Source organism: Schistocerca americana, chromosome 3, assembly GCF_021461395.2.
Source record: "Schistocerca americana isolate TAMUIC-IGC-003095 chromosome 3, iqSchAmer2.1, whole genome shotgun sequence".
Lineage (NCBI taxonomy): Eukaryota > Metazoa > Arthropoda > Insecta > Orthoptera > Acrididae > Schistocerca > Schistocerca americana.
Genome location: NC_060121.1, coordinates 113,612,923 through 113,634,400, shown reverse-complemented (window position 1 = coordinate 113,634,400; position 21,478 = coordinate 113,612,923). Strand labels below are relative to the sequence as shown.

Here is a 21,478-nt window from a genome sequence, read left to right as displayed (position 1 = left end):
TAGCACAAACATTTGCACTGGATGAGGATATTTAAAAGTGATGTGTTACAAAATGAGCATGCCACAGATAAGAAAAGGTTATACCAAAACTAAAAATGAGCAGTTATAGATAGAATTAAAATAATAAACATTAGGTGGAGAAGATGAAAGTAATGAAGACAGAGTGACAATAAAAGCTAAAAGAGATTAAAAGAAAAAAAGATGTAAATGTGCAGAAGCAAGGAGATGGCAGCAGGTTTGAGGAAGATGAAAACTGGTTAACAACAGCAACAGTGGTTAATGGGAAAATGATTCAAGAGGACAATTAAAGACAAACATTTACTGCACACTGGGTTTCACTTGTAACAAGAGGTAAAGTCCAGACTGATTTCATGGTGAAGTGGGCATGGCATCACAGCTATTGAGTTGCAGCAGTAGTGCTGTAACTTGGTAACACACATCATTAGTACTTCATGATTTAAATTATCTCAGAATAGGCACATTTCCTTCAGTATGTTCTGCATGCTAACATTTATGATAGCTTTTGGCTGAACTTCAGCCTGCTGCCAAATGGTAAATGTAAACCTTTCTTACCTCTGTTTTCCAATATAATTCTAGGAAGAGCAGTTATGTTTCTGTTAGCTTTTGGTTGAACTTCTCCCTGCTGCTAACTGTTAAATGAAATTCTATCTTTATTTTCCAAGAGAATTGTAGGGGTGCCGAGTAGAGACACCACTATGTTGTTAGGATGCTGATGTGGACCTTTAGAGTGTCTTTCAGCATGAATAAAGGATGATTAGCATTTTAACATGTATTGGTTCAGATTTACAGTTCTGTATCTTCTTGTCAGCCTCAGCTGAAACCTCATGCCAGTGACACAGTGGAATTCAGCTGACTCCTGTTGTCAGCTTGGTTCCACTGGTCACCAAAGCCGCTACTCCATCAGTTTGGCTGAATACTTGTCAGTTGCCATCATGCAGTCTTCAGGCAAAGCTGTAGCATATATGATTGCCCCACACTGTTTTAGAGTGTCCTTGAACCCGCTCTGGAAGATGGCAATGACCTGTGATGACCGATTGGGTGTTCTACACTGTCAAAAGTTGTGTAGTCAATGATCCTGGCCCCTCTGGGCTGTTAGACCCTGGTACCTGGAAGTGAGCGATGATTAGAAAGAAAGACACCAGATGATCCTCTCATCCAGCAGTGACAATGATGTTAGTGCAATAAGCACCACAAGTTGGACTGGTGTTGAAAGACCCTCGTCTCCCCATCACAAGTGTGGTAGGTGGTGACCGTTGGAAAGTTACATGAGTGGCAGGTTGTGGTAACTTGGATGTTGACATCTCAGGAATGGCAAGCAATGTATTCATGAGAAGTGCTGGCACATCTAACACATGGCTATCACTACACCGTAATAATAATTGAATTGAGTGCTATAAGTGTAAATGCCATTGATCCTAATGACTAACTGAATTCAGAACTGGAGAACTGGAGTGTTATGGACACTAGCATGAGGTAATGACTGTTTGTTATGACCAAATGTTGCCTACTTCTTTACTAGTTGTTAGCAGTCCTTGTTCTCCTGTATCTGCTGAACAATTTGTTACAGGTTCTTAACTGCACTGTCAGGTCTCTATAATGTGTTATTACATCCAAGATAATGCATGTTGCTTCACAAGAGCTAACGAACTAACATCTCCATCCCCTCTCTCGGTTGACATTTTGCTGAATGTCTAACCCATGCTTGGCAATTGATGCCAATATAGCAATGTGTGCTCATGTACGTGACCACCTCACAGTTTGATTGTTTCTTTCTGCTGCTTTAGCTATGTCACCACCTGTGCCTTGTTCACTTGTGGTTGTGCTGGTGTGAACTTAAGAAAAATTTAATTTCCTTCCCTTTTCTGTTCTGGGACATAACAGTCATTTATTTATTTATTGGTCCTGTGAATCTAGGACTGTACAGTGTACAAAAGATATTGGACCATTAATTAATTACAATACACATTCCTTGACTTTTCTTTTTTTTTCAGACATCATTTTAAGAAAAGATAAAATTATACAATATTTTCTTACTCTACACATTTTATGAAAACAGCCCTAATTGGTAAGGCAGTTTTGTTTTGTTTGGTTAGGTATTCGCTTACTGTACAGAAGCAGGGCTCGGCAAAGAAAAGATAGCTGTTTCCGTAGAGTGATTTCTCCTGAAACCATTTTGAGATGCTGTTAGCATATTATATTTATCTATGGAATTTGGCAGTCTCTTGTAAAAGAGTTTCTCTAGAATTTTAGAAAACACAGACAGTAGAGAAACTGGTCTATAGTTTGACACCTCTTCCTGGTTTCCTTTCTTGTGAAGTGGTTGAACTTCAGCTATTTCTGAACATGTTGGAAAGCTGCCAGTTGAGAAGGATAGGTTTACAAGATATGTCAGTGGTTCAGAAAATAAGTCTACACATTTTTTACAACAAAATCTGGTATGTTATCTTTTCCTGATGAATGTTTTGATTTTAGAAGCTTGATTTCTTGCTGTACTTCTCGTGTATTAGTTGATATGAGAAATATTGTTTTTTCTACCTGTTCAATTTTTGGTGTTACCTGTGGGGGATGTTTATGGGTGACATTTTGCTCAATAAGTTTTTCTGCTACATTTACAAAATAACTGTTAAATGTGTTAGCCAACTCCTGTGATTTGCAGATAATGTGCAAATTTTTATCAAATGTATGTTATTAGTTTTTATTTTGTTACTTCCTGTGTCCATCTTTACAGTATACTAAACAGCTTTCATTTTATTTGATGCATTTCTTATGTGTCTGTCAGTTTCCAGCATTTTGGCACTTTTTATTACTGTCTTCAGAATTATTTTATAGTTTTTAAAATACCTGTCAAATTCTGGTGTTATGTGACATGTTTTTGTAACTTTGTAGAGGAATCGTTTCTCTGCACATGATTTTCTGATACATGTAGTGATCCATTTGTTTGTGTGAGTGAGTTTTGACCTCCTAAATTTAAGTGGAAATGCAACATCAAAATGATATTTAATTGTATCCATAAAGATATTTGTCAGGTATATTTCCAGCTCCATAAATTTGTTCCCATGATTCTTTCTTTAAACGATTTCTAAGTATTTCAGTATTCTGGTCATTTCCAGAATGAGATTTTCACTCTGCAGCGGAGTGTGCGCTGATATGAAACTTCCTGGCAGATTAAAACTGTGTGCCCGACCGAGACTCGAACTCGGGACCTTTGCCTTTCGCGGGCAAGTGCTCTACCAGCTGAGCTACCGAAGCACGACTCACGCCCGGTACTCACAGCTTTACTTCTGCCAGTATCTCGTCTCCTACATTCCAAACTTTACCGAAGCTCTCCTGCGAGAGCTCTCCTGCAGGAGAGCTTCTGTAAAGTTTGGAAGGTAGGAGACGAGATACTGGCAGAAGTAAAGCTGTGAGTACCGGGCGTGAGTCGTGCTTTGGTAGCTCAGATGGTAGAGCACTTGGCCGCGAAAGGCAAAGGTCCCGAGTTCGAGTCTCGGTCAGGCACACAGTTTTAATCTGCCAGGAAGTTTCATTCTGGTCATTGTAAGATCGGGTCTCATATGTACTTGTCAGTTTGTTGGCCTTATCACATTCAATATTGAAACTCATGTTTTGTCCATAGTGGTCTCCAAGTCCAGTCTTTATTATTTCTGCTATGTAATGTTGTTGATTATAGTTAATTATTATTTGGTCTATCGTGGATTTTGTAGAGCTAGTTTCTCGTGTTGGGGAATGTGTTGTGATTTTCAAGCTACAAGAAAATAAGAGATTCAATAGTTCTATTCTTATTTTATGGGGCTTCCTAAAGTCTATATTGAAATCACCACATATAAGGAGTATTTGTTTATTTTTTACAGTTAGAATTAAAGTTTTTTCCATATGTTGAAGAAAGTTTTTTATGTCTTCCTCAGGAGATCTGTAAAGGCATACTACAGTTGTTTTATGTGATAGTAATTCTGTGGATGATATTGCAAAATCCTTTTGCCTATTTAGTGTCTTTGGTTGTTCTGTATTTTTGTAAGGTATTCCTTTTCTGACAAAGATGCAGTTTCTCAGTTTCTTCTACATTGAAGTTGCTTTCTACAAGTGTAGGCTGCCAATTCATATTTTTTTATGTTTACTGTTTGTAATATATCCTCTCTTAATCAGTGCTCATTAAGACATAACACAGAAGCATCATTTAATTCATTTGAAAGCATTATTTGCAATTCTATTAATTTATTGCACAGAGACTGAACATTCTGATGGAACAGCATAAAATTATGAACCATTTTTTCTGGATTATTTGATTGAGCACTTACCTTTGCTTTGCTTTCTGATTTCTGTTTTTCAATTTTTTCTAGTACATTAGATGATCCGTTTTACTGGCAGAAACACATCTAATATTTTTTGTAGCCTTATTTAAATTATCACCCCCTTTACTAAAAGTCAGTTACCCATGTTTTTTTATTAAGGCACACACATCTGCCAACACTTTACTGCAAGTTTTAGAGCTTAACCTATTCATGTGGAGTCCATCCTGTCCTAGACACTTATTGGTTACAAACTTATTAAGATGTAAAAATACTATCCCTAAAGTATCACACAGATTTTGCATCCAGTCATTTATCCTGTCTATGTAGCCATCACTAACTGATCTTTTGTGTAAAATTCCACTTATCACTATCTTGGATCCGGGATAGGTATTTTTGGCTGTACTGATTATGTTTCTTGTTTTGTTAATCCCCTCTTCTGCAAGAAATTTAGCCCAAATTTGCTTTCTCTGTCCATTACCAAACTAGTCTCTATATTCTAACCCAAGAATGAAAAGGCATAAACACATGAGAGACAAAGTATGTGCAGCAGACAACACACAAGTGGCCAGTGGAACCTTGCACTCCTGCCTGAATAGTTATTAATTCTAACTGGGGTGCAGCTGGCAGGCTGCACATGCAACTGCTGTCAGACTAGCAGGCCAGCTGACTTCTAGTAGCCAAATCAGGCACAAACTGTTGTGGTTGGCAGGAGAGCCAACACCGTGTTACTAGAGGAAGCCGAAAGGCATGCATTTTAGCTCACGCAGGTTGGCGTGAGGTCTGGAACAGGACAAGGAAATTAGAATTTAGAAAAAACGGACGTAGTTGGTGGAATACTTAACTTTAATCCATTAATGGTGAACGTCGCTCTTGACGGTACATCATTACAGTATCAATAGTAACTGGTACTGGCGCCTTGCTAGGTCATAGCAAATGACGTAGCTGAAGGCTATGCTAACTATCGTCTCGGCAAATGAGAGCGTATTTTATCAGTGAACCATCGCTAGAAAAGTCGGTTGTACAACTGGGGCGAGTGCTAGGAAGTCTCTCTAGACCTGCTGTGTGGCGGCGCTCGGTCTGAAATCACTGATAGTGGCGACACACGGGTCCGACGTATACTAATGGACCGCGGCTGATTTAAAGGCTACCACCTAGCAAGTGTGGTGTCTGGCGGTGACACCACACAAACTTCATACATAAACTATGAAGTTGAACATATACAAATTTCGTAGTTACAGCACCATATATGCTTTTTATTCACAATTTTACATTACTCTGAGATCAATCACTTGGTTGCTTCTTGAATTGAACTGTAAGGCTCCTAAGCTTAGTCTGTGTAAATTAACTACCTAAACTTATATTGTGTTTTTGGTCAGTTACCTACTTCTAATACAATTTACAGTTTCTATTCTTAATTCTTATCACTGGTGTGTAATGTTCCATGAGTATTTGATGGATTGGTGATTCATTTGAATGGAATATTTTACATTTAAGCAGAAGTAAATTGCACAAATGAGTAGCAGATTCAGGATAATGCTTGTTGTGGTTACATTAACAATTATTATGTTTTGCTTGCATTTCTCATGATATTGCTTTACATGTTGTAGCATCTAGTCAACTGAAATTCTTCCTTTTTCTATGATCTAAAGAGTGTAATAGGCTGGAATCCAGGTGTTGATAAGGAATGTTACGTCTGTACAGATAGTATGCATAATGATTCTTCCAGCCAGTACAAATGTCACACTTCACTCTGATGATTAGTTATCTGCTGTTTTAAAATTTTAATTTTGTCATCTCTGTTGGTCTTCCACTTCTGTAACAGTTGACAATCACTGTTTCTGGTGAAAATATGGAGTAAATCCAGTAGTATCCAATTTTCTGAAAATGTGGCTGTCTACATCTACATCTACATCCATACTCCGCAAGCTACCTGACGGTGTGTGGCGGAGGTTACCTTGAGTACCTCTATCGATTCTCCCTTTTATTCCAGTCTCGTATTGTTCATGGAAAGAAAGATTGTCGGTATGCCTCCATGTGGGCTCTAATCTCTCATGGTCTCTTCGCGGGATATACATAGGAGGGAGCAATATACTGCTTGACTCCTCAGTGAAGGTATGTTCTTGAAACTTCAACAAAAGCCGGTACCGAGCTACTGAGTGTCTCTCCTGCAGTTCCACTGGAGTTTATCTATCATCTCTGTAATGCTTTCACAATTACTAAATGATCCTGCTCTCCATTGGATCTTCTCTATCTCTCCTATCAGCCCTATCTGGTATGGATCCCACACTGGTGAGCAATATTCAAGTAGTAGGCGAACAAGTGTACTGTAACCTACTTCCTTTGTTTTCGGATTGCATTTCCTTAGGATTCTTCCAATGAATCTCAGTCTGGCATCTGCTTTACAGACAATCAACTTTATATGATCATTCCATTTTAAATCACTCCTAATGCCTACTCCCAGATATTTTATGGAATTAACTGCTTCCAGTTGCTGACCTGCTATATTGTAGCTAAATGGTAAAGGATCTTTCTTTCTATGTATTCACAGCACATTACACTTGTCTACATTGAGATTCAATTGCCATTCCCTGCCCCATGCGTCAATTTGCTGCAGATCCTCCTGCATTTCAGTACAATTTTCCATTGTTACAACCTCTCGATATACCACAGCATCATCCGAAAAAAGCAGCCGGCCGGTGTGGCCGTGCGTTTCTAACCGCTTCAGCCTGGAATAGCGTGACCGCTACAGTCGCAGGTTCGAATCCTGCCTCGGGCATGGATGTGTGTGATGTCCTTAGGTTAGTTAGGTTTAAGTAGTTCTAAGTTCTAGAGGACTGATGACCACAGATGTTAAGTCCCATAGTGCTCAGAGCCATTTCCAATCCGAAAAAAGCCTCAGTGAACTTCTGATGTTATCCACAAGGTCATTTATGTATATTGTGAATAGCAACGGTCCTACAGTGCTCTCCTTCGGCACACCTGAAATCACTCTTACTTCAGAAGACTTCTCTCCATTGAGAATGACATGCTATGGGGCTAGTGCTTCCCTTTACACTCTGCCACTTCCATTTTCCCAAGAAATTGTTTCATTTGAAATGCCTGTTCATTAGTCTGCACTACTGTGACTGGATAAATAGTAACATTCTTTGTGATACCATTCTTTAGATCTACTACAGACATAAGTACATGAGAATCTTTTTATTCTGAGACTAATAACACTCTGTGAGTCTGTACTTGTACCTGTTTATTGATGGTGTTCCACTTAATTGGGTATGGATGGATTATAAAATATCAGTATTTTGCATTTTTGACTGCTACCAGAAACTTTATGGGTGATGTCGAAACTAGCTCAGTCAGTGCTACCCTCTGTATTTGTTGTAACCCTATCAGAAATTGCTGCTGAGTTAGCAGTCTTCTTCTTCTGTGGCTCTACAATTCATGATGAGTCTTGGCATCTTCTGCTATCTCCTTCCATTTATCCTGGTCCCTTGCGAGCATTTTCCAATTTCTGTAGCCCATCTTCTGAAGGTCTTATGTGACTCCATCCTCCCATTTAGTTTTCAGTTGACCACATCCTCTCTGTCCACCTGACTTTCTTTGTAAAATCTTTTTAGTATTTCCATGTCATTCAGCCATACCACGTGTCCAGCCTATCTCGGCGTAGATGACTTCGCAATTATTCTAATCGGCTGATCTTTGCATACAACTCATGGTTATATTGCCTCCTCCATCTTCCCCTTTCACAAATTGGGTTGATTGTTCTATGAGTATCCTTCTCTCAAATGGATCCAGCAATTCAGTGTCCTTTGCTGTCAGAGGCCGAGTTTCAGAGGTGTACGTAAGCAAGGGTCTGATCAGTGTTCTATGAATGGTTAATTCTGTGTTTCTAGTCATGAGCCTCAAAGATAGAAGCTTCGTTAAGGTGAAATGAGCTTTATTGGGTGCAATTAGTGTATTTATTTCACATTAGCTATCATCTAGACTGGGTAGAGTTGAGCCCAGGTACTTGAAATGATTGACTCTTTCGAAGGTATAACAACCCTCGTTATTTTGGCTGCCATATTCTCCTTGTGCACTTTCCCAGCAGCTAGTTATTTTGTTTTCTGTTTGTCAATATTTAGTCCTTTATTCCTGCTGGCCTGTTCAAGTGTGGTGAATGTCTCTTTCATTGCCATCAGAGTTCTTGGTACTATGACGATGTCATCCGCATAGGCCACTATCTGCACAGATTTATGAAAAGTCATTCCTCTCACCAAGATATTTTCTTCTCTATTGTTGTTCTGTATTATTCTCATTGCAGTTCTCATCTCTTGTACATCAAATAGGTCCTCATTTTTATCTGGATCCTCTTCCTCTTGTATTTCTGTTGGGTTCCTTGGTACAATCGATCTCAAATTAAGAAGTTTATCAAAGTAGCCACACCACCTCTTGCATATCTCCTTCTCTTGACTAATAATTTCCCCCTTCCTATCTTTTATTAAACTTGTTCTGACTCGGAAATGTTTCCCTGTCGTATTCACCTCTCTATGAAATTTCCTTGCTTTATTTGTACCCCTCAGAAGCTCCATTTCTTCAGTATTTCTCTTCATCCATTCCCTCTTTTTCCTTTGGTGGGTCCTTTTTTCAATTTTCCATTTTTCTTTATATTCATCCATTATCCTCATGGTTTAATGTGGTTGTACTGATCTTTTGTGTGCTTCATTTCTTTTGTTTGTTACTGTTTCACATTTGGTATTGAACCACAAGGTTCTTTTCTGCCACACGCTGTTTCCAATTATCTCATCTGCCGCTATCTGCACTTTTTTTTATCTTTTCCCATTGGTCTTCAATGTTGTTACGTTCTCCAGCATTTTCAAGAGCCTGAATTATTTTCTTCTGCTATCATTCCCTTGCTTCCTCTGATTTTAAAGCTATGATGTTACATTTATTTGTCCTAGGCTGGGTTCCTTTCACTGTGTTAGACATTCTTGCCTTCACCTGTGCCCAAAATAGGAAGTGATTTGTGTCTATATTTGGACCCCTTAAGCCCCTTACATCCATTAAGTTTGACTTGTGCCTTGCATCAGTTAGTACATGGTTGATCTGATTTATTGTATTTCCATCTGGTATTCCCTTATGTATTTCCTTCTGTGGGAACAATATGAAGCTAGCCACCATGTTTCTAGATGCTGCAAATAGTATCAAACTTGTCCTGTTGTCATAACTTATTGCATGTTTATTATAGATACCAATTATTGGTCTATATATCTGTTCTCTTCCCACCTGGGATTTAGGTGTCTGGGTAGTATTTTTGTATTGTGCCCTGATCATTCATCATATGTTCTTGCCAGAGATTCATAGAAAGCTTCTTTCTCCTCATCCTCTGATTCTTCAGTTGCTACGTGGATATTAATTATGGAATAATTGAAGAATTTACCTTTTATCCTAAGTGCTGGTATCTTGGGTTTAAAGGGATGGTCCTGTTACTAAGTGCTTTATTTGGTGATGCACTACAAATCCTGTCCTGAACACATGGTTCCTTTTGCTTTATCTATAAAATATGTTTGCTTCTTTCTTTTGTAGGTTTCCACTCCTAGTTCATCTTGCTTCTTGCAATGCTCTGAGGCTCTGCTTCAGGTTCATTATTTGGCCTTGCATCACTTCAGAGTGGTATAATGATCTCATATTCCAAGTACTGACAAATAAATCTGATTTGTGCTTCATATTTTTCTCTTTCTTTTCTCAATTTGCTTGTCTCCATCATTTTGTTGCACACCCACCATAACCTTGTCCATGCCATATCTGTCATCTTTTATCCATCTTGTTTTTCTTTGTTGAAGTTTCATAACAGGTATTCTTTACAGAGTGGGCTGTCAACCCTAGGTCCAATCTCTACCTGAGGACAGGTAGTTTTTATTCAGGGATTTCTTCCCTTGGCCTATGGAGACCCAAAGCAGCAGTTGCCAATTCTGGTCTGCTCCAGGTATTTTATTTTCCCACTGGTAAACATTCCCCTATCTGCCATGTGGGGAGATGCCCATGGGAGATTAGCAACTCCACATGGGCTGGGTTAGCAGTATCACACTCATATGTACATGGGTGACATGATGAACTGCTTCCTGCAACAATTCAATTTCAGTCCTCACACCCTCCAAACTGTCTACTAATGTTTACAATAAATAACTTCAATACTACTATCATTTCATCAAGTGCACCTCCTTTCAATCACTAATCAGGGTATTCATGGTGCTCCACATGTACTGCTCTAATTCTGTCATTAACTTTTCCACTGTCTTGATAATATACAGTATTCCTTGTTCCACATTTGCTAATTGTGTCACATACAAACAGACCATTGCTTTTGTATCTTCTGCCGTCTCCTCTATGATTCCCTTTTATGTTGTTCCTGCTTTCTGTACCATTGTCGTTTGCTGTCCTGAGCACCATTTTTAATAGCTTCCCATCTGCATCCAGCCATCCTGTTGTCTTCTGTAGTAGTGATCATGGATCTACTTCCATCAGTTACTGTAAATGAGCCCTTAACTTTTCATAGGAAAGCTTTAACTTGTGATATTCATTTTGCACTTCAGCTAATACTGTATTTCTCCTTTCATTGCCTCTTTGTGCAACTCTGTGGACATGTTCTGCTGTCCTGAGACTTCGTTTCACACCTTTCAAATGTTGAATGTCAATTTAATTGTCCACTTGTGATTTGTGAGTCTCACATATGCTTGCCCTGAGAACAAAATCCCAGTGTTCAGAGGCTGGTCCTGAATCATGCTTCCTCTGCAAAAGTGTAGTAGTATTATGACCATCCTTCTGGACATCATCACTGGTACACCACCTAAGAGAAAATGAATTACCATCAGCCCCCTCCCTCCTTTGGATCATTGTATACCTAAAGAATCAAAGACAAGCAAATGAAAAATGTTTACCCAGTTACCCGAACATGTATCCCAACATAACCCATGTACATCTAGAGTATAAAAACATGTTGAATCACCCTATTTGTCCCATAGATCTAACTTCATATGGTACATTGCATATATCTTCTCTTTTCTTAGGCCACTTCTCCTTTTCTGCTGAAGTGATGGAACATGTGGTGATGTGTCAATTGCTCCTTTAAATGACTTCACTGTAATGACATGCACATGTTTTAGTCAGTGGTTGTAGTTTTACGTTTACTGGCTAAGTCATTTGGGTGATGTGGTATGGTATGGTCTCTGATACTTTGTTAACTCTTTCACTGCTGTGGGTGTGTATACACATCCTGCTATGTTTGTTCCCAAGTGTTTTGGTAATGTAGATGCACAAAGCTTGGATTTTTCTGCTGTACTGTGGACATCTGAATGGATCCTGAGATGCTGACCTCTCACTGCTGCAGACCCGTTACTACCATATCTTATCGAATTTAAAAAAAAATTGAGTGTTTGTCATACAACATATGTCCCTCATTGCATGCTGTTATTTACAGAAAACCCCGTTTTGATATCTTGAATCATTTATGATATGTGATGACTGATATGGTCAAACGATTTGCAATGCAGAAGGATGCGAACAAATGTGCATGTCGTGTGCAACCATCCTTTGGATATGAAACCAAATAATTCAAGAATCATGAAAGAAGGTTGTACACAGGGAAGAAGCCTGGAGATACTGGAAGGTATCAGATAGGTTATATAATGGTAAGACAGAGATTCAGGAACCAGGTTTTAAATTGTAAGACATTTCCAGGGGCAGATGTGGACTCTGACCACAATCTATTGGTTATGAATTGTAGATTAAAACTGAAGAAACTGCAAAAAGGTGGGAAATTGAGGAGATGGGACCTGGATAAACTGAAAGAACCAGAGGCTGTAGAGAGCTTCAGGGAGAGCATTAGAGAACGATTGACAAGAATGGGGAAGGAAATACAGTAGAAGAAGAATGGGTAGCTTTGAGAGATGAAATATTGAAGGTAGCAGAGGATCAAGTTGGTAAAAAGATGAGGGCTAATAGAAATCCTTGGGTAACAGAAGAGATATTGAATTCAATTGATGATAGCAGAAAATACAAAAATGCAGTAAATGAAGCAGGCAAAAAGGAATACAAACGTCTCAAAAATGAGATCAACAGGAAGTGCAAAATGGCTAAGCAGGGATGGCTAGAGGACAAATGGAAGGATGTAGAGGCTTATCTCACTAGGGGATAGATACTGCCTACAGGAAAATTAAAGAGACCTTTGGAGAAAAGAGAACGATTTGCATGAATATCAAGAGCTCAGATGGAAACCCAGTACTAAGCAAGGAAGGGAAAGCAGAAAGGTGGAAGGAGTACATAGAGGGTCTATACAATGGCGATGTTCTTAAGGACAATATTATAGGAATGGAAGAGAATGTAGATGAAGATGAAATGGGAGATACGATACTGCGTGAAGAGTTTGACAGAGCACTGAAAGACCTAAGTCAAAACAAGGCCCCGGGAGTAGACAACATCCCATTAGAACTTCTGATAGCCTTGGGAGAGCCAGTCCTGACAAAATTCTACCATCTGGTGAGCAAGATGTATGAGACAGGAGAAATACCCTCAGACTTCAAGAACAATATAATAATTCAAATCCCAAAGAAAGCAGGTGTTGACAGATGTGAAAATTGCCGAACTATCAGTTTAATAAGCCACTGCAGCAAAATACTAACACGAATTCTTTACAGAGGAATGGAAAAACTGGTAGAAGCCGACCTCGTGCAAGATCAGTTTGGATTCCGTAGAAATGTTGGAACACGTGAGGCAATACTGACCCTACGACTTATCTTAGAAAATAGATTAAGGAAAGACAAACCTACATTTCCAGCATTCGTAGACTTAGAGAAAACTTTTGACAATGTTGACTGGAATACTCTCTTTCAAATTCTGAAGGTGGCAGGGGTAAAATACAGGGAGCGAAATGCTATTTACAATTGGTACAGAAACCAGATGGCAGTTATAAGAGTTGAGGGGCATGAAAGGGAAGCAGTGGTTGGGAAGAGAGTGAGACAGGGTTGTAGCCTATCCCTGATGTTATTCGATCTGTATATTGAGCAAGCAGTAAAGGAAACAAAAGAAAAATTCGGAGTGGGAATTAAAATCCATGGAGAAGTAATAACAACTTTGAGGTTCACTGACGACATTGTAATTCTGTCAGAGACAGGAAAGGACCAGGAAGAGCAATTGAATGGAATGGACAGTGTCTTGAAAGGAGGATATAAGATGAACATCAACAAAAGCAAAATGAGGATAATGAAATGTAGTCAAATTAAATTGGGTGATACTGCCGGAATTAGATTAGGAAACGAGACACTTAAAGTAGTAAAGGAGTTTTCTTATTTGGAGAGCAAAATAACTGATGATGGTCGAAGTAGAGAGGATATAAAATGTAGACTGGCAATGACAAGGAAAGCGTTTCTGAAGAAGAGAAATTTGTTAACATCGAGTATAGATTTAAGTGTCAGGAAGTTGTTTCTGAAAGTATTTGCATGGAGTGTAGCCATGTATGGAAGTGAAATGTGGACAATAAATAGTTTAGACAAGAAGAGAATAGAAGCTTTCGAAATGTGGTGCTACAGAAGAATGCTGAAGATTAGGTGGGTAGATCACATAACTAATGAGGAAGTATTGAATAGAATTGGAGAGAAGAGAAATTTGTGGCGCAGCTTGACTAGAAGAAGGGATTGGCTGTTAGGGCATATTGTGAGTCATCTAGGGATCACCAATTTAATATTGGAGGGCAGCATGGAGGGTAAAAATCGTAGAGGGAGACCAAGAGATGAATATACTAAACAGATTCACAAGGATGTAGGTTGCAGTAGCATAGAGAGCTGCATCAAACCAGTCTCAGGACTGAAGACCACAACAACAACTCAAGAATGAAACGAGGAATCATTCTGCTCTAAATTTCAATATCATATCTACATTTCATTCACTGCAATGTATGAGCTGAAATCAACCATGTGCAAAGTTTACGCAATGTGTTTTTACCTCGGCAAAATCTTTAAAGTTTTGTGCGTTGTTTTACTTAATTTAACAGGATGTATACAGTCTGGGACACTGGGAAATCTGGAAAAAAACAGTAATTTTTTATGCAGGAGAAAACTGGGAAAAATCCAGGAATTATTTAGTATTCTGGGAATTTTTCGTTGCTTTAGTAGGGGTTGGGTTGTTTGGGGAAGGAGACCAGACAGTGAGGTCATCGGTCTCATTGGATTAGGGAAGTATGGGATAGGAAGTCGGCCATGCCCTTTCAAAGGAACCATCCCGGCATTTACCTGGAGTGATTTAGGGAAATCACGGAAAACCTAAATCAGGATGGCTAGATGCGGGTGTTTTAGTCTTCAGTTAAATTTTTGTAATTTTGACTGGTAAGACTGATAGTCTAACAAAATTTTACTGTATCCTGCTACTGCAGAATAATACTGCAGCAATAAAATATAAACAAGATAATAAAACCAAAATAAAACTTAAGTTGCGAAGGAAATACGCCATTTACAACAACAAAACACAATGCACCCACAAGCGTCTGCCAAAATCAAAATGTGTCAAACACTTTAGGATGAGGACTGTGGAATACTTCATAACACCAAACTGCTCCCGATGAGTGCAACGTCACAACAGTTTACTTTAAGTTCGTTTTGAGCAGTTGCCAGCGGGCTCATGTGCATGTGCAGTTGCATTTCGTATGAGCAGTACCTTCTCCCGCTTCTGGCTACTAGAAGCGTGGCTGCAGCAGTACCCAGAAGCAGTCATGCTACCCAGAAAAATTTTTCTGGTGTGCCAGGCTGCCAGATTCATGCATGCGCAGAGCAGTCTGAATTGTAGTGGGAAGGGGGATAGTGACGCCTGTTTACATTTAGAGATTTTGCTTTTCCTCTTCGTTTACTGGAGCTATCAAGTGAATTAAAATACATTCACATAATTACAGAATGCTAAAGTATGTTATTAGTTTCAGTTTTCTGATTTTATTTTATTTCCATGTTTTTGGCAGTCAAGCATAAATTGCTTTGCACAACAATTTTTTTTCTTTTTTTTTCTAAATAAATGTGGCTTTTGGTAATCTTTTCCACAGGTGCAGTTAATTTATAAGAAACAAAGTTTTTCATTCCACACTTTTGACTAGTTTCAACTGTTCACTGAATTTCAAGTGCACATTTTCATCTTCTGGCATGTAATGGCATTATGTCATAATAAAGGACCAAACATGAGACAATGCAGTAATGGTGCTCCAAGAAAATTTGCATTCTGAAAAGCACACTGAAAAGTGTAATATCAGGTTGTGAGCTACTTCATTGTGAATCTGGACGTATGAATGTGCCCGTTAAGCCGAATTATGCATTTTAGTATGGTATATGGAATTACTATGCTCTTGGTGTATCCTCTGATGTCATATTTCTTTTATGACATCTTGTAAGATCTCTTAATGCCATATATGTATGAACATATGGGATTTCTACATCATCATAGCTGCCTACGCACAGTAACGCTGTTTTCTGGCTGCTATCTGGCAGTTGCTGTAACGAACCCATGTCTAAGAGGTCGTGGGAAAATATTGCGAATGGTTCTTTAAAAAGCGTTATTCTCAAAGGAAATTTCCTTACACGCAAGATGATTTGTTAAATCACAGAGCGTTTGACTCTCATTTAAGACTTAACACTTTGAGGAGCAGCCACTTAGAATAATTTCAAGTCCAGAAGACGAGACATTAATGTCGTTGTTTAAAATTTTACTGGCACATTTATGTAATGTATCTTAGAAGTGTAACACACACTAAAAAGACCAGTATTATGTGTGAAACCTTAGCTTTTCTTGTAGCTACACTATGTACAGTAATTCCTATTTGTGTGTTCATGCTACTTAACAGTGATGTTGCTATTGTTTGACTGCATCACGAGTCCTATGCTCTGAATATCTGCTGTCATTGGCTGGCAAGATCACATGACATGAGCTATGATTGGCTTAAAAAAGTGCACTGCAGTCTCTATTCCAACACTTTGGAAACTAACGTGCTGTGTTTGGCAGAAGTCGAATTTATATTTTTGTAATATGAAAATATGCAGCATATTGTAATACGAAAATATGCAGTGTACATGATGCTGCTCATCAAAGATCTTTCGAAAACACATTTCTTTTTTTTTTCCCCCCCTCAAGCAGAATGCCACTCTCAGTACAGGCACCAGCATTTGGCAAGCAGTACAGCTATAATAAAAGCAGCCTGAGCACAGAATGCAAAGAGCTCATCTGTAACAGTGAAGCATTAAGAACTCCAGTGTTGCCCTTCAGGGTATAAGAGTTTGTTAGCAGTACTCACTGCCCTGTACTGTATTGCGGTGTTTTACTAGCACATTTACCAACTGTTCCTTATTTTCCACAGCCCTTGTGTTGGCATAGTTTACTCCCTGACAAACTTCTCTTAACTGCTTGACAAACAGTTTCATTGATTAACCTTGTGTCCCTAATTTTGGCTGAATCATGTCAGAAAGTGACAGAATTTACCTCTCATACATTGGTTTGTATGGTGAATGACCAGTTCCTGTGTGAACTTTCAAATTATACATACCCACCACAAAATTTAAATAGGTATCCCAGTCTAAATGTAATGGCTTAGCTTTTTCAGTATTGTGCAGTGAACTCTTTCGACTCGCACCATGGCACCAGGAAGTGCTTGCAGTGACGAGCAGGAATAGAGGTGCTGAATGGCCCTCTCACCCAGGACTGACAATGATGTTAATATGATAAACACTGTGAGATGTACTGATGGTGGAAGACCCTCAGTGATGTGGTAGGCAGCCACAATATGAAGTGCTACGAGTGGCAGGTGGTGGTTACTTGAATGTTGCCATCTCGGGAATGGGAAGCAGCATGTTCAAGGTAATGACGTGAGGCTTTGTTTATTATGACTGAATGTGACCTGCTTCATTACCAGTCATCTGCAGTCCTCATTCCACCATTTTTGTTTAACCCTTTTGCAGGCCCTCGAGGATATACTTCCCAGCAAACATATTTCTTTACAGTGTTTAAGGGAATATGTGTTACCACTTCTGTATACTCCTGACATCTAGTGGCAGTCTACTACACCAGCTGTAATTTCTGTTTGTTGTGAAATATAGCCGTCAGGACTGTGGGAAGGATATGTCCCACTAAACAATGGTGTTTTAATGGTTGTTGGGAAGCATGGTTACCACCAAAGTAGTTTCTGGAGGGACGTGGGAAGTATACGTACCACAAAATTAATCTATCATTTGTGGTCCTTGAGAACATACTTACCACCAACTTAATGGTATCCCAAAGCTTTTGGAAATACATCTTACTACCTCTGTCTTTGCCTAACATGGTAGTACTCTGCACCAAGTGTATGAAAACTGCCACAACAAATAGGTTCTGTTTGTCATGGGATCACTACTATTGTCGGAACACATTCCTTCACTTCTGCAATACACGTTACAGTGACCAGTATTAGCTCATACCTTTATTGCATGATAAAGTTTCAAGGATTGTTTTCACATTGTGGCAAGTAAACTTTAATATTGGAAACAATTATTTTTAGCTCATACCTTTATTGCATGATAAAGTTTCAAGGCTTGTTTTCACATTGTGGTAAGTAAACTTTAATATTGGGAACAATTATTTTTTGAATAAAGTGAAAGGAAAGATAAAATAAAAACAGGAAACACTGATCTTAATTTTTTTACTTGTAATGGCAAAACATAACAACTCACAAAAGAGAAGTTGGAAATCCATTTACAACCATTGTTTTTGGTCCTAAATCACAAAAATAAAATTATCAAAAAATAAATATAGTCAGTTGATCAGAATTAATGTAGGATAACAAAAAAATATCTTTGCTGAGTTGCTACAACAAAATGTGCCCACAAAAGGGTTACAATTTGTTACAGGCTCTTAACTGCACTGTCAGGTGTCTAAAATGTGTTATTCTGTCAGAGGTAACGCTTGTTGCTTCATGTCACAAGACCTAAAAAATACATCTCTGTCTCTCTCTCAGTGGACATTTTGTTGAATGTGTAACTCGTACTTGGTAATTGATGCCAATGAAGCAAAATGCACTCATGTATCTGAGGAGCTTAAAGTTTGATTGTTTCTTTCTGCTGCGTAGCTGTGTCATATCTGCATGCTGTCATCTGTGGCTATGCAGGCATGTACTTAAGAAAAATTGAGTTGAGTTCATTCCCCTTTTCTGCTCTGGTGCATAACACAATTCTATGAAGTGCAGTCACATGAAAGTGTAATAAGATTGTACCAGTAAAAGTGAGATCATTTTATGTTTCTGTTTGCTTTTAGCTGAACCTCTCCCTGCTACCAGCTTCTAAATGAAAGTATTTTCCATCTTTATTTCCCAATAGAATTTTATGAAGTGCAGTCTGTATGAGGTGACACCAGTAAAAATGAGACCTTTTTATTTCACAATATTATAAAAGGGATAGTTGCTACTCACCATATAGCGGAGATGCTGAGTTGCAGATAGGTACAACAAAAAGCTTGTCACAAAATAAGCTTTTGGCCAACAATCCCTTTGTCAAAAATAGACAACACACACCCCCCCTCCCCCCCCCTCCCACACACACACACACATGCAAATGCAACTCACATACATATGATCACAGTTTTGGCAGCTGAAGCCAGACTCTGGCAGAATGTTGTTATTTCTTTTGATTTTAAATTTTTCCTTGATCAAAACTAGTCAATAAGGGCAACAATATTTTGGTCATTGGTAAATAAGCTATACTGAAATATACAATGCATCTGTTTAGCATATATCGAAGAAGTTACAAGGGAAAGGTGAACCGACAAATAGTTCTGGAAGTACTGAGAATGAGAATGAACATGAGTCACAAACAGAAACTTACACTGATTTAGATGATGCAGCTGTACGTTCAGACCTTGCCAACAGTTTTCGTGAGAGCTTTCGCCCTCCTGGAGAACCAGATGTTGTCATCAGTTTGAACAATAATAATTCTGTGGATCAAGATCCTTCATTTTCCAGGTAAGGGAAGTACCATTGTATAAAATCCTGACCCATGAAATTAGAATCCAATGTAAATAGGATGTAAATATTAGAAATGTGTTGCATATATTGGGCCCATTGAAGTAGACCATAAAATCTCTTACTGAGATAAAACAACCACATCATTTAAATGACATCTCCATTGGCGCATTGAAATACATGTATTGTATTTCATCAACAGGAGTATTCTTTTATTTTACAAAAATATTTTATAATTAGATGCTGCAGCTGTGTATTGCACTCTTTTAGAAAGTATACCTTGTCCCATTGACTCATGACAAAGATAACACAAGACTGGAGCTATAAAGCCAGCACAAGATTTTGATACTCTAACTGAAATATGATTGTAAACAGAACTGTTTTTGCTTTTCAGTGACATAACAACTTATGTGATCTCTAATGATTTTTGGGACAGTTTGGCTCCTGTTACAGTACACAGTACTTGCATAATTAAATGTGATGGCTTTGTTTTGACAGTCCATTTCTTTCTCCCTGTGTATTTAACTACAGTTTGGAATAATTCATTGAATTTAGTGCATATATGCATTTTGTGTGCATGTTTGTTTAGAATATTCAATATGGCTATGCAATGCATTTATACTTCAATGAAACTGTCAGCAAATTATTTGCTGTAAGAGTAATACTGATATTTAACAGTACAATGCTGAAGGGAAAATTATTTGATTACCCCCACTGATCCTACTTATGTCTAAAACATATTGCTACAAATCTCTTCTAGACTCTACCAGCAAAAATAAACATTTGTCAGGCAGTATTACTGTTTTCAGATGTAGATTAAAATTATCATTGACAGCATTATCCAGCTCACAGCTGGATACTTCAACAGAAATAAGTAAACAGTTCCCCACCTTTAAATGGTCACTATGTAACAATACAAATAATTTTTAAATATATATGTGCAAATATTGTTCATAAAGTATCTCAATGCGTTACGGTGCGTGCTGAAAACAAGATTGCACCCAGGTAGCATTGTACATTAGAAGTTTTTTTTTTCTATAAGAAAGCAACAAGAAAATATGAACAACAGAAAACTTATTCTCCCTGAAAGGAACGTAAGAGATTGTCCTGATCTCAGAGACGAATTCATCATCATCATCATCATCATCTTGGGCAGATTCCAGCCTCTGGCCGGGTCTGTTTAGAACATAAGCCTCTCCATCGTCTTCTATCTTGCCACCATCTCTCCGTCTTCACCTTGGTCCAGTCTTCTCCTTTCTTCTGGATGTATTCCTCCACTCCTTTCAGATATCTGTCTCTCAGTCTTCCTCTTGGTCTCTTTCCTTCCAGTTTCATCTCATGTATCCTCCTGGTTATCCTCTGCTCCTCCATTCGCTTAACATGCCCTTACCATCTCAGCCTTGATTTCTCTATCTCCTCCTGCAATGGTTCCACCTTCATTAACTCTCTGATCCTCTCATTTCTTAATCTGTCTATCTTTGTCACTCCAATACTGTTCCTCAAGAATTTCATCATGCTACCTTGTGCTTTGCTTTTCTCTCTTCCTTTCATAACCCAGGTTTCGGATGCGTGTTTTAGGACTGGGGCATAGTATGACCAGTACATAACCTTTTCACTGATTTGGGGTACATCCTTGCTCCGTATCAGGCTTCTGACACTCTTCCGAAATGCTTCTGCTTTTCTCCCCTGCTTGTTTATTTCTCTGTCATTTTTTCCATCTCCCTACTCTTCTCAATCATTCCCCACCAATTGTTATTCCAGTTGTTACTCTCTCCCTCGTTCTTGTTGTGATAATCATCTCACTCTTACTTATACTAAATTTCATCCCATATTCTTGTACTGTTCGTTCCCACATGTCCAACTGCTGTTGTACTTCCTCTTCCCTATTCCCCAAGTCATCAGATTATCTGCGGACACCATAGTTTTCATCTTTCCTTCACCAATTACTTGTGCTACTGTACTTATTATATCATCCATCACTGCAATGAAGAGTAATGGTGAAAGTGCACTTCCCTGCCTCAAGCCATTCTTTTGTTCAATCCAAGCTGATCTCTCTCCTCTCACTTTTACACAGCTCACACTTCCATGGTACATTTCCCTTCTCCTCCAAATAATCTGTTTTGCTACTCCTCTGTTCTCCAGGGTTTTCCACACTTTGCTTCTATGAACACTATCATATGCT

The 21,478-nt window shown here is 38.6% G+C and overlaps 1 protein-coding gene across 1 annotated transcript in view; it reads left to right on the top strand.

Moving 5' to 3' along the window:
• The window catches only part of LOC124605904 (coiled-coil and C2 domain-containing protein 2A), a 348,984-nt gene that overhangs the window by 87,207 nt on the left and 240,299 nt on the right, over positions 1-21,478 (top strand). The window contains exon 7 of the mRNA XM_047137851.1: positions 19,064-19,296. Coding sequence (XP_046993807.1) covers positions 19,064-19,296 — 233 coding nt within the window. The remainder of the gene's footprint in view (positions 1-19,063; positions 19,297-21,478) is intronic.